The 15,298-nt window shown below is 28.3% G+C and overlaps 1 protein-coding gene across 1 annotated transcript in view; it reads right to left on the reverse strand.

Annotated features, from left to right (window-relative positions):
* The window catches only part of Kua (Plasmanylethanolamine desaturase Kua), a 39,291-nt gene extending 31,332 nt beyond the window's left edge, over window positions 1–7,959 (reverse strand). The window contains exon 1 of the mRNA XM_067264895.1: window positions 7,692–7,959. Coding sequence (XP_067120996.1) covers window positions 7,692–7,863 — 172 coding nt within the window. The 5' untranslated portion in view covers window positions 7,864–7,959. The remainder of the gene's footprint in view (window positions 1–7,691) is intronic.
* Between the last annotated feature and the right edge of the window lie 7,339 nt (window positions 7,960–15,298).

A 15,298-nucleotide genomic window follows, 5' to 3' on the forward strand; every position in this document is an offset into this window, starting at 1 on the left:
TAACATTATATATTTGATTGTAAACATTAGTATATCCTTGCAAAGCTTTTGTTAATCAATGGATAGTAGATAAAACTCATCTACAGAACTAATATTAAATGATAAATGATATAAAAATGAAATTTAATGATTAGTATCTGAAATTTAGAAAATTTCAAGATATTACTCAAATGATAGTTTACAATGTTTTAAATTTATTAATTATATCAGTTCTTTTTCATTTCTCTAAAATTATTTAAAAGTCTGTTTTAAATATATAACTATCTTTTTATTAACTATCATATATCATATCATAGAAATATATTTCTAAGATATAATTCAAGTAACATATTAAAATTTGCACATGAATACTAGTTCGAGAAAAGAATTTAAAATATGTTTTATAATTGAAACTATAAGTTTCATATATTTTAAATTAAAAAAAATGTATCTTTTAGACCAGGGATGGGCAACCTTTTTCTATGTAAGGGCGACATTTAAAACTTTTGAAATAATGCAGGGTCATACATACGAAAAAAAAAAAAAAAAAAAATGTAGGTAAATCACAATTCATGTACAATTATAAATTAATCCAAGTGTACTTAATTTGACTTCTGATGTAAACATAATATATCCAAAATATTTGATTGAATATTAGTCACTGCTAGTTTTAAATTAGTTTTGATGTGAGTCTGTTAGCTGATTTCTTGTTTTACTTTTCACTAAGTTGTAGAAAATAACAATCAAATTTTTGCTGAATACTTCCTTAAGTTGGGAAATTGACATATTTATTAATATTTTGTGTGATTTGGATCACATAAAATATTAACACAGGCTGCATGTTTCCACTCGTTTTAGACAATGATATCAATTTAGGTTAAAGCTCATTCAAGAAATACTTAATCTTTGACTTTAGAGATAAATAATACAAGTTTCAAATCTTTGGATTGCTTACTTAAGTTTAAAAGCATTTTTATTTTTTCACAAATACAATTTCTTATAAATATTTTTGAAGAACTACAGGATTATTAATTAATTTAATAATTATACATAATGTATAAAATTACTTTTAGCTTAATTACTTTATAAGCAATCCTATTCTACCTTCACTTCAATTCAAAAATTATAATTATGACAATTAATATTTGCAAAATTATGCTTTTAATATTGTTAAATCTTTCAAAAATTAAAATAATAATAATAAAAAGTAGGTAAATTTAGTGTTGAATTGTTGTATTAAATAATAAATTACACAAATTATGACTTATGAATTTTTAGTGAATTTTTAATAATTGATATTGATCTAATTTGACTTTTTAAAAATTAAAATTTTATTCAATATTTATTCCTTTCAATTACAGAAGTCAATAAATGAAATACAACTTTAAAGAAACCATCAGATTATATATTTCTTGTGCATTTAAAACTTATCAATAAAAAAAAATCAGAGGTTTTTGTGTTAAGTTTTTAAACTCATTTGATATTATGTTGTGAAAAGAATCATCTACAAATTGTGTAAAATAAGTCAGAAATAAAAGACAGCAAATATCATAGTTCTCTTTGTTATGAAATTAATAAAATGTGATTGTCAATCTACACAATTTGTTCAAAAATTCATTGGCATAAAAATTAATTTTTAATTACAGAAATTTTAATTTAATTACAGAAGTAGATGTTATTCTCACTTCTATTAAAAATGTAAATTTGAATTAACTTATTAAAGATTAAAATAAATCAATTGATTATGAAAGGCAAACCCTTATCAGCAACAGATTGATCAAATTTATTCTATAAACTATATACTCGTCAAAACAAGCACTTGTGGCAAATAACGAAAAATCAGATATAATGAAAACAAACCACTGAGAAATTTATCTCATCCTTCCAAAAGAATGAGATATTAAAGTCAAGACTTCACTTTCCATTCTAAAAATAGAAATTACAGAAACTATGTTTCTAGTATGGCTTTATAGAATAATTGAAAAAATTATTTTAAATAAGAGGAATTATTCGATTTTGTTAAGAAGCTAGAAAGTAAAATGAATTATGACAGAAATGGCTCCTAATATAATATTCAATATTCACTGACATATTTTCTGAATGGATGGCAATTCTGTAATTACGTTTACAATGATAATTTTTTGATTTATATATATGTTTTATCATCATCCATTCAGAAAATTTTGTTGATTCCATCAAAGATATAAATATGCAAAGATTAGATAGTTTTGTGATGATACTTTAAAACAATTAACTCTTTCAAGTCTGAAAACTCACTCCATCTCTGTTGCTAATGGCTAAATTGTTTTTACCTTCAGGCAAGAGGAACTTGCATAGCAAAACTAGTCTAACAACTTTTCAATCCGCTGATTTCGTTTTTAACAGATAAGACCAATTTTGGCTGATTTCATGTTTAAAGAGTTATAAGCTATATGTGAAGATGCAATCTTAACATTTTATGATCATATTTAGTATTAAAAATAAATTTTATAAGATTTCTTTCTAAAATTATAAAATAATTTTATTGAATCTTAAAAACAACTGAGTCCAAACATTATCATAATAAAATTGTCAAACACCAAATTAGAACAAATTATGAAGTTCTTTCAAGTTCTCAAGAATGTTAACAATAGCAAAAAAACTTTGCTGCCATAACAAAAGTCTATTATTTACTAATCAGTACTATCAACAGCAAAATTTTAGCACCTGAAATATGAAACTAGCACCATTTGTGTGTATTTTGGACACTTCATAATGACAGTATTCACACTGTAATAAACAGATTGTAATTGAAGAATGCATACATATGCATCTTATCAGGCTTTTAATGTCAACATCTTAAAGTAGAACAGTTTATAAAACCCCATCAAAATGTAAAAAGCTAAAAAGTTAGAACACAAAAGCAGTTATATGCATTTTTTGAACCTATAAATCACCGTTAAGAGGGAGAAGTTAGAAAGCCTGCACTCCATGCTTTTTAATTCTAGAAGGGCTCCATTATCTGTTCTAAGATGTTATTGGCATTCAAAGCCCTGACAAGATGTATGAGCATTGTTTGAATCATCTGGATACTAAAAGGGAGTTACACTATATTAGACAGACAACATATAAACATGTTTCTTCATTTGCATGATCTAACATCCATTCAGATCTATCAACAGATGAAACAATTGGAGATAGTGCTGTGAATATAAAAAATGTACATTCATGAATGAAAAAATTCTAGGATGAGCATTCCTAGCATGATAACATTCTGAAACAGTCAAGGATTCAACTTAACTGGTCTGAGGACAGTGTTACTCAAGTTGTAGTAGTGATTTCATTGCCACCACTTCCATTTGGTATATACAGGTAGAATCATTGAACCATGATCAACACGTAACCATTGAAAATACTGCAGATAAGACTGGTACCTTGATGGATTCTCTTTGCACCATTCTTCATGATAACTTGAAAACAACAAAAAGTGTCATCTTAAGAGTCAATTGTGTCATCCTACAAGTCAACTGTAGTGGGTGACCTGACACTTGACTCCTAGGCTACACACAATCATGTGATGCAAATAATGGTAAATTCATTACATTTATTGTGATCACAGACAAAATATTTATCCCACTCTTCAATCTGGAGACAAAGCAACAATCATCCCTATGGAAACAGAATGATTCCTCTACCTAAAAATTTCTGGGTGATAGCCGGTGCTAAAAAAAATTATGATTTTGGTTTGAGGTAGTGAAGAGGTATATTTTAGGAGATATACTGTGTGAGAATAAACAGTTACACTGAAGTCATAGAAAAAATAATTATAATTCATATGCATCTGACACATTTCCAAAAAGCCAAGTTTTCTTTCATCAGGACAATGTATTAGCCCTTAATGCAGGACTTTTTTAAGAGAGGTAAGAGTGAAGTAGTTCCTTGGACAGCCTACTTTCTTAACCTAAGCAGTGTAAGGTTAAGAAAGTGGTTAAGAAATTTTTTTAAATATTTTCAAATTTAAAGGATGTCTTCGTGGATGTACATTTTCATCCTGTGCTGCAATAACATCTGCTGTTTCCCAGTAGACAGAACATACTTTTAATCATTTGTAGCAGTCTTCCAGTTATAGTCATGTTGGCATGAAAAATGTATGACGACTATATTGAAAAATGGTACATGTTCCAAAACTATGTTTTACCATTCTTGAGAAATAAAATAGGAGACTTTAAAACTTGAATGCACCTTATACTTTGTTTGAATAATTAAGTATCAGATTATTTTAACTATTAATGTTTCAAAATTATTTTATCAGAAACAAAAGAATACCTGTTCCTCAGCTTCCAATATTTCATTAACATAAAGTACTTTACTCAATTCAAATTCTTACAAATTCAGAATTTATTTAAAATTTAGTTTTAGATTAGAAGGCAATAATATGCAACAAACTGAAAGGTAAAAAAAAAACTTTATATAATGTTAAAAAATTTCTCTATCAATGTTATGTTAATGTAAAACTATTAAATTTCCTTAAATATTTAAACAAAATATAATTATAACAATAAAATTAAAATTTCTAAAGGCATTCAACAATTAAAAAGTATAAATTTTCTACAATAAACAAACTATAATCAGAACTGAATTTAAAATTTATAAATCAAAAGGTTAGCAGTAACAAGACTTATAAAACAACAGACTTAATTGAATAAATTGCCTTTTCACAAGATAAAATATATATATATAGTTTATTAAGAGCATCTCAATAATGGTGCTTAAGTTACTTAAATGTCATTTCCTCATATCAAAAAAAAAAAAATCAAAACAAGTAGTTTAAATAGATGAAAGTTTTAATTGATTCACTAAATAATAAAATTTGTGTTCTACAAACAAATTACACAATAGGCCTATTTAAAAAGAGATACTTTAAATATAATTTATTATAAAACATTTTTGAAAAATCAATTATTAATATCAGATTACATAACCAAACAATGTAAATATAAAATAGAAAATATAAATGTTTGAATTAATTCAAACATTTATATTTTCTAACAATAACAATTTGTGTTTTTGCGCCACACGTATTATGTATGTCAACAACACAATGATACCATGGCAACACGAACGCGCAACTGTTCTATTCGAAAATTTGAATATGTTCTGAAAGAGTTTTGTAACGAATCTCAATATTTAGAACCTGAGGAAGACCGAGTTAACAGTCGAAAACGTTTGTTTTCAATTACTATTACTGGTTTTTTAAAAGGTTGTTGAGTGTGAATTCTTAGATTACACCGGTACAAAAGTCAAACCTTTAATAGAAGCTATGCCGGTTAACAATAACATTCTGATTTCTCATTCTCATTTTCCAAGTAGGAAACTCCAAAAATACTCAAAAATTAATCCATTTTTTATGATTATACACAAAAGTTACTAGGACAAAAATAAAACCTTTGCACAATTCACCTCATTCTATACTCCATGCCTATGGAAGAAGCCATTGCTCTAGAGGTGCAAGTTAATAATCGCATTTTTAAAACTGGCATATATATACAGTAGAGTCCCGCTAATCAGAACTAATTAGGATCAAGCCCTGTTTGGATTAGCAGATTTTCGGATTAGCCTTATAATTGAAATTATGAAGAAGCAAGTTGTAAAACAGGTCCGGTTTATATAGATCCAACACCATCAATGAGTTTTGTTTGTTTTTGTGTGTAAATACAGTACAGATATGCCATTTTAATAAGCTATGTCAAACACTGATTTATTAATTTTGTACAGTATTAATACAGTACTACAATAAAATACAATTTTTTTTTTGTTGTGGAACTCTATATCTTTTTGTACCATTAATACCATTTAAATTCAACTAGAAAATACAAAAAGTATATTTTGTGAGCTAAAAAATTTTCCCTCCACCGACTGAAACACGTTCAGATTAGAGGTGTTCGAACTAGTGGGACTCTACTGTACTCACTTTAAAATTATGTTTTAAGTACAGATAACCTGCAGGTTATGTGTATAAACATATAAGTTCCTTTCCATGCTCGTTTAAGCACTTTGATCTATCTGAATTCAAGATAAACATGTATATGATTCAAAAGATATATTTATATTCACAAATAAAGCAATTTTTAAATTTTTTATTATTGTCTAGTAAAGAAGAAAAATGGAACAGATGATTATAAGTTTATAATCCATGAAATGTAAATGCAGAAATAACAAATAGTAAATAATAGAACTTAATAAAAAACTATAATAATTACTGTATTTGATTAATATGATTTTCTATTAAATAGAAAATCATATTAATCAAAAACTCTTGAGAAACCAACTCATTGAAATAAATTATTACAGATGTTATTTTCAAACAGTAATAAAGTAACAGCATATAAAATATTTGTTTATTAATAATAAGAGAACAGAATAGGACATATCTAACATAACAAAATGTGAAATTGAATGAGAAAAATATTGATCAGAAAAATAACAGAACTAATCGGTATGGTGTTAAGAACATTTTCAGATATTATGTAACAAAATAAATAATATTCCAAATTAATTTTTAATTTGAAGACACTTATTATATTACTCTAAAAATCAGTTCCAATTGGTTTGAGAGCGAGTTTATTAGTACAGTGATTTCTCATAATTGTAAATGTTTAATATTTGTAATATTATCATTTAACTTACAAATACATTATAAATTCATTGATCATAAATCAGGAGGTATTTATCATTGATTATAACATAGATAACATATTTATCATGACATACCTTAAAACAAAAAGCAATGCGATAGATTTATAATCATTGGCATCACGACTTTTCTAAATCTCCCAAAACTATCAAATGCAATCAAAAGCTAAATATAGAATTAAAAATTGAATTCAATTATATTTCAAATAAATTAATTCTAATAAGTATATTAAACCGTCAATTTAAGTTTAGTTTGACAGAACAGATCGACTACTTTAAATATAAATTAGCATCAAGCGATCACATAGCAATCCGTAGACTTTCTGTTAATACAATGCTAAAGTCAATGAACTATTTTCATCGTCATCGTCATATGTTATAAAAATAAATAATAAAAAAATGCGTCAGATTAGATTCGGTTTATTTATAATTAAAATTCAATAATTTACATATTCATTTTACTTTTTAAATCTGTAGATTTATTTTGTTTTCCTGTTTAAAACATATAAATTATTTACAAATAAAAAAAAATCTTTTTAATATTTGATTTAAATATACTAACATTTTATAATCTTATATAAAAGTTTTTATATAAATTATCATCATAAAAATATTAGTCAGTGAATCTATTTAAGATTTTTTTCAAGCATTAAAAATCAATAAAATATCTCATATAAAACATATCAAACAGCATAATAAAGAACAAGTGCCATATTATTTTAATAAATTTTCTTATAATTGCTATCATCATTATCATCATCTAATCAATCATTATAATCTATAAACTACACTTCATTCTTACAAATTATGAATCACTTTAATTTAAATCTGTACTAATTAAATTTATGTAATACCACATAAAGCATTGTCTTGAGTATTGACAGCCAAAGTGTTGACATAAAATTAATTTCTCTGAGAATTTCATTTACATAATTCATGACAAAAGTTTTAATATAAGGAACTCCCGTGACATTTAAAAATCTATCAATAAAAGTTTCAAACCAACGCCCTTTAAATGTACGACTTAAAAAATTGTTTACCTCTAGTATAAAGTCCCGCTAACTCCTTCGCTCCGGCATGATTTGGACCCCATCTTGGTTTGGAATCATCTTCTTTGATTACATCGGAATTACAGTTAGGATCATCTTCTGGCATAGAATTCTCCAATATCTGCTTATCGGTTTTCACGGGCGAAAGCAGACAAGCAGACATTATTAAAAAAAAAAATTGGAGAACACTACAACCTGAAAGCCAAACGAAATGGCTACAGGACACCTCCTCAAAAATAGATGACAAACGGAATTCGTATCAACGCCTCTAGTGGCCAAAACAGAAACATTTTTATGAGATCAATGTTCTTCGTATCGTCTTATTTGATTTCGTATTTTATAAAATTTAATATATATTTAAGATTAAAAAAAAAGTTGATTTCACTACGCTGAAACGTAGACAATTAAAAATAATTCGTAAAAATAAAAAAATAAAAATAAAATTTCATAAATATTTTGTATTAGCAATAATGCAATAAGTTGCCCTTCAGGATATGATTTTACAATTTCGTCACAATCGTGCAATTTTATTTTATTTTCCCGGCAATTATAGAATATAACGTAAGAAAGTATGGTGATAGATTAAATTTTCACATTTTTTTTTTCGTTTTTCGACGTTTCGACTTTCGAGGAACCAAAAATGAAAAAAAAAAAAAAAAAAAAAAACCTTACAAAATTTTGTAGCGTTTATTTTGCATATCTCAGGACTGGATGAACCAAAAATTCGACGAGGTTATTTATATATGTACAAGGATTGATGCTATTAAATATTGATAATTAAAGGTTAATTATAGAGATGGGAGATAAAAAAGGTGTCACGTGTCATATCTCGGGTAGGCCAGACTTAATGAAGATTTTACTCGTTATTGGCATTTACAAATTTTTTCAAACTTATCTCTAACTTCAAAATAAAGCCCTTCGCCTTTCTGTAATAATTGATAATATAAAAATTAGTTTTTTGTAAAAATCTCATAACAGATGGCGCCACACATAATTTTAACTTTGTGTTAAAATTTCATTGTGTGCAATAAATATTATATGAGAAAATTTACAAATATTCATCGGCGTATAATGCTACATAGAGGGTCAACTGTATATAAATATTAATGTTCGAGACACAAATGTAATCAAGGGCATGAAGGGAGGGCATACGTTCTCTTAATTAACCAAACAAAACATTAAAAATGAATTACTGTGACATCATCACAATGCCGGGCTACAATTTTTAATCATATTTTTTTTATTTATTTAATTTAAAATATATTATCTTCACTTCAAATTAGTAGTGTCTAGCCCCTGTACATCATACTTTTCCTGTTAGCAATAGAGTCGTGCCGGTCATCTATCTAACTCCTTTCGGAAGAAAATTTTTGAATTGAAATAACGTAACTTCCGATTTAAACCGGAAGTTCGTATATAGTTAATCGGGGCCTCCTGCCTCTAAGGTTTCCATATCTGGTCTCGACTTTCATCTAACATCATTCTTAAGATTAAGGAAGGACAGAAAGACAGACAGGCAGACAACACCAGAGGGAATTTGTAAGTCTACACTTTTTTTTCAAATTGCAGCCCAATTACAATTGATGGATAAGTAGAGATTTTATTCTTTGGAGCAATATTAGAATCAAGAATTGCGTTACATTGGAATCAAAATCATTTAGAGCATTATCAAAAGAAAGTTCCCATCAAGTATTCACTATCATTTAAGACGCGAATAACATAAATAATTGAGCTGCAATTTTCAAAATTTGCAGACAAATTCCCACTGGCGTCTGTCTTCCTATCTATCTTTCTGTCGTTCCTTAATCTTAATAATGGTGTTAGATAGATGAAAATCGATATCTGATGTGGAAAGCTTGGGGCAGGAGGTCCCAATTAACGAACTTCCGGTTCGAACCAAAAGTCACGTTATTTCAATTCAAAAATTTTCTCCCGAATGGAGTTAGATAGATGACCAGCATGACTATTGTTAACAGGAAAAGTGTGATGTACAGGGGCAAGACACTCCTAAAATTGCAGCCCCGCATTGTGACGATATCTTAATAAATAATTGTTCATATTATAACTAGATTCCAAACTATACAAATTCTAAATTATACTCTTTACTGACATTCCAAGTTTTTTAGATTTAAATTCGTCTTGTATTATCAGCACTCTAACGTTAATATTATTTGTTTATACTTGAAGATTTCATTTTTTACTTAAAAACGTACAATAAAAGATTTTCTTTCAAGTGAAACTTATTTGATATAACGTCATACTTGAAACATGCATCTCAAGGTTAACAGCATATTAATAATTTCAAATTACCGGTATTTTGAAACTTTGATAGTCATAACAAATTAATATTATTTCAACCAACATCAATTCCATTTCAAATACAGTATTAAGATCATTATGATGGTATGTGAAACCGATTTGAAGAGAAATTTTCCAATTATTGAAATTCTAACAATTTATGTTTGTTCAAGAAAAGAGAGAAAAATGAGAAAAGTTACTAGAAAGAAAAGGAAGAATATAACTTTCAGAAGAAATTTTTTCATCAAAGTAATTTTAAAATGGTATATAATGATAATATGTTAAACCATTTCGAAATAATTGAATACAAGAAAATTCGGAATTAGTACTTAGTGTGATATCCCTAAAAGTTCAAGTGAAGAGATCTTTAAGTTATTTTAAGGTATTACATAACGATCGATTAACGAGAAATAATCAATCAATCAATCAATTAATCATTACACAGCTTATGGGGAGGGAGACGATAGAAAACGCCGATAAAAACAGGAAACCAAAAATGAAAATTCTTTTATTTGTTTCTAGTCACGATATTCCCATGTTGAAATTATATTGTAAATAATAAAAATGTCGCCTATGGAAATTTTGATTTTCTAGGCGGCTTTCTTGACTTTTTTTGTGATTGAAGAAAACTGAAGGTCGGAAAAAAAATGAAATGATTCTAGAATTACGAACTTATGGCATTGAATACTTTTTGTAGTAAATAAATGCCTTCTTAATAATAGTGTTGTATTTCTATTTCATTTTTCCCTTGCAGATTCTGTCAACTTCGATTGAAAAATGCAATTTAAGCTTCTAGTGTCGTTTTCTCTCTTTTTTTTTTTTTTTTTCCTCATATATTGTGTGTCTTTATTGCATGTTAAACAAGTTACAAGACTATATGAGAGCAAGTGTAGGCTAACTGCCAATGGGACACCAAGTGGATGAGGTATAAGAAAATATGTCTGTACTTGAATTACTAAGTTGACCCTAATTTATACCAAAACCGGATAAATACAGGCCGCTACTTATTAAAATTTCGTCAAGAAATATAAATGGGCATTATGGCATTATTAATTGTTGGTACATTTATTAGTGTATTATTACCGGTACAGTACTGATTTTGATTTGGTCGCGTAAAAAAATAGAGTATGCAAATTTCTCTAAAACATTTTAAATCGAACATTTAATAATGAAAAAGTTATATTTTTTACAGGTTGATGTAGGTTTCCTAGAATTAAACCAAAGCTATTTTTCAGATGAACTTATCTTAAGTTCTCGTAATTTTATCATAACGCTTCTGGCATTGTAAGTCGCATTTTTTGCTTTACAATTAGCGCTATTTTAACGGCTTCAATATTTAATTTACACTTCTCTTTCGATTGTAAGAAATTCACGAATAAAAATATTCTTTCTACAGAAGTTCCTGGAAAACAAGATAATTTTATCAAGTTATTAAAACCTTGGAATTCGAAGTATTTTTCGTGTACTTCATTAAGTATTTTGATTCCTTCTGTCAACTCCATTGATTTTTTTCGTCATTCAATTTCTTTAAGTGTTTTATTATTGTTGTCTTTATTAGCACCCGTTGATCGAATTGCCTAATTTCATCCGTTTCCGTTCGTGTATTACGTTCTTTAAATTCGTTGAACTACAGTATTCTGTAAGCTATATTTCATGCCATTTATTCTTCACTAACATCTATTCAAACTTATGACCATTTCAACGCAGAATAAACATTTTCTAACAAATCACGAATTCGGAACAATATACAAACCGGAGAGCAAAGTTTTTGATTTTAAAAAAACGGGACAAAAGGAAAATTTTACTAAAACTACGGGACCGCCGGGACACAGCAAAAAACTGTACTGTCTCGTTCAAAACGGTACCGTACGTATAGCCAGACTATGAATTACTTGGTCAGTTTTTGGAGTACGAATCAGTCGAATCCGATTGCCCGCGGTTTAGATTTGTCAGAGTACAACGTTTATTTTGTTTGCTATTTTTAAAGAATACTCATGAAATTTATTTTATACTTTTTTAAAACTCCACCCTGCGGGCACTAAAAGGGCCTCTTTTAGCGAGCCCATTATGGGTTCGAATAGGCCCATAATGGGGCAGCCGGCGGTGAAGCACGGGAGCAGACATATCTGGTTGGACCTCTCCCCGAAAAATTTCTGGGGATATTTATACTATAAATTTAATTTTTAACTGTTTCTCCTATATATTCGGCTCAAACCACAATAATATGAGACTTCCTAACGCTTGCAGGTCTTTTATTACTTTTATATAGCGTACACAAAAATTAAGCCTTTAAAAATTGTGTTTAAATATTTTAAAAACTTTTATAAATGAAATTATAAAGGTGGTTTAAAATATTTAGCTGAATATATTACATATAGATTTTAAAATTAACTAATTTTCCAGTCAAGATTGGCGGCTTATACGTTTAGTAATGTGAAAGTAAATTTTCATTTACTTTCACTTTACTAACCAATATTCGCTCCCGACTAACGGACTTTAAAATGTGGAATTACCCGGGTTTTCTTCGTATGTCTAACAACTAAATAGAGATCGAATCCGGACGGGTCGAAACATTCCCAGGAATTTTTTGGGGATGGTCAATCCAGATATATCGGACCCCATTCCTCACCACCCGGCCGGCCCATTGTGGCCCTGGCCGAACCCATAATGGGCTTATTAAAAGTGGCCCACAGGGCGGCGAGTTAAAAAAAGAAAACTAAATAGGAACCAGTTTTCCATAGGAAATCCTTCCGGGGAAACGTTCCTCTTGGCGTGTGTCGCGTTGCCTTATCCCATCAACCCAATCCACTAGGTACACTATTTTATAAAAACAATATTTCTGATAGATTTCATTTTTATCAGTGTGTAAATTTTATTTTCAAATTATGAAAAGTAGTAACTGGTGATATTGCTACATAAAGTTGTCCTTAAATGTGTTCACTCTTTCTAGGTTGTTAAATATCTTGGTGTCATTCTCCTTTTCATTTTAAATCAAGATAATAAAATGCTGATTACCTTAGTTCGAAACAATCCAACAAATTTATTCAAAATTTAAGACTTTCATAATACTCATTGTCAATACTAAATATTTTAAATTTAATCCAAATAGGTTCATTTGGCATGGAGATATTAAGAACCAAGTTGGCACTAACATTATACATATGGTTTGAGCTTTACTAGAGAGCACTACCATTCTATGGGTACTACTTGATTTACATATCTGGCCTTCAATTTTTTAAAGAATGATACGAAGTTCCTTATTTAGTATGTGAATCAGCAGTTCCATTTGCTGGAAAATTCAATAAAATGTGAATACAATTCTGATGCTTCTACAATAAAGCTTAAAATTCAACCTTAATATCAACATACTTTACGGTGTTTACAAATTTTTATATTTTTCAGTGTTCATTATCATGCACTGGAATGAAAAATAAAAAATAATCTTCAGCTGTGGCCCATTACTCTAAAAGTCTCTCTGTTGCAGGTCCAATAGTTAGCCATCTATTGGAAGCATGTTTTACAAAGCATTGCTTTGGTGATTTTTCTTCTGATTTTTCATAATCTTCCCATCTTGAAAGACAACCATCAATCTGAAATACAGTATCTTCTGCTGCTTGATAACCCAGGAAGACTATTTGCCAGTGCAAGCATACAATTTCCTTTTTCTGACAATATCTTATTTTAAACTGGAGCTTTTTTTTTTTATCAGCATTAGTTACACTACTACCATCATTATTTCTTGCACACACTGCATTAATGAAGAATTTCAAGCATAATGCATACACAGCATTTAAAGTAACAACTGAATTATATTTTTAATTCTAAAAACTTCTGTGCTTCAAAGTTTGATATATATACTCTGATATATATATCAAAAGTAACTGATAGATATATATATATCAGTTACTTTTCAGCCATAATGCACTGGTACACCAGTATACCATACTAGCAGATAATACATATTGATAGTCAATATGTAGTACTGGCAACTGTTCAATAAAAACAATTCTATATGTTCAGTCACTATAAAACTGAGGGACAAAAGTTCTGCAACAAGCAATTTTTTTGAACTTCAGTAACTTTGTTGTCACATTTAAAAAAATCCAGTCAAATTTATATTAAAAGCTTATAAATTAGAAAGATTCTTTTGTTAAAAGAAAGACCACAAATTTTTTCTATTTTGAAATTTTCACAGTGCAATATAAAGTAAAAATCATATAGGCAAAAATCTTGCAACTTTCACAAAAAATATTTTACAATACCTTGATATTTTATATAGAAAATAATTATTGTGTGTTTTAACTTGCATTAGCAGAAGTAATTTGAATATTGGACTTGTCAGAATTTAAATTCATTTAAATATAGCTATGATTCATAATTGTAAACCAATTGGAAAAGATATGAGAGAGTTAATTATTAAAAAGTATTTAGATGATGTTTCAAACTTGTTTCCAACTCAGAAATAAGCAAGCTAATGAAATGTCACAAATCTACTGTGGGTACAATCATTAAAAAATACAAAGAAACTGGAAAAACAAATGTGTATCCAAGACCAGGAAGACCACATTGTATTTGAAAGACAGAAGATAAAGTTAAGAAGTTTTATAAGAAGTTCTTGGAAAAATTCAGCTAAAATGTTAACAAGTGGAGTGAAATAACTAAAAAAGCTATTTCTGCAAAAACAAGAGAGACTGAGAGAAATGGGCTTTGGATTTAAGCAAGCAAAAATGAGACTGCCACTTATAAATGCAATGAAACTAGAGAGAATTAGATGGCATCAAAAATATACAGATTGGGTTGTTAATAAATGGTAAAAAGTAATATTTAGTGACAAATCAAGATTTTATCTATTTAAGAATGGAAATACAAAGGTGTTGCTTTTTTTTCACAACACCTTTAGGTTGATATTCCTGGCCCAAAATAGACCAGGAAATAGCAACTTAATTGCATTTCAAAGACTAAAATTTGCACCAGGGATTATGGCATATGGAACTTTAACTGCTTAGAGACTTAAGAGTTTACAAATTGTGAAGCAAAACATTGATTCATCAGTTTGCATTAATATACTAGATGAAAATGTTATACCAACAGCTAAATATTACTTTTCTGATGGTGAATACATTTATCAATAGTATAGTGTACCTGCATATACAGCCAAAGAACAAAATCATATTTTGAAAACATGGGAATAGTTATTAGATTCTGGCAATTCCCTAGACCTTATTTCCATAGAAAAAATATGGGATAAGGTGAAGAAACAACAAACAAAACATATTTTAACTTTTAAAAGATTTAAAGGA

Source organism: Centruroides vittatus, unplaced genomic scaffold, assembly GCF_030686945.1.
Source record: "Centruroides vittatus isolate TY-2023 unplaced genomic scaffold, ASM3068694v2 contig_199, whole genome shotgun sequence".
NCBI lineage: Eukaryota > Metazoa > Arthropoda > Arachnida > Scorpiones > Buthidae > Centruroides > Centruroides vittatus.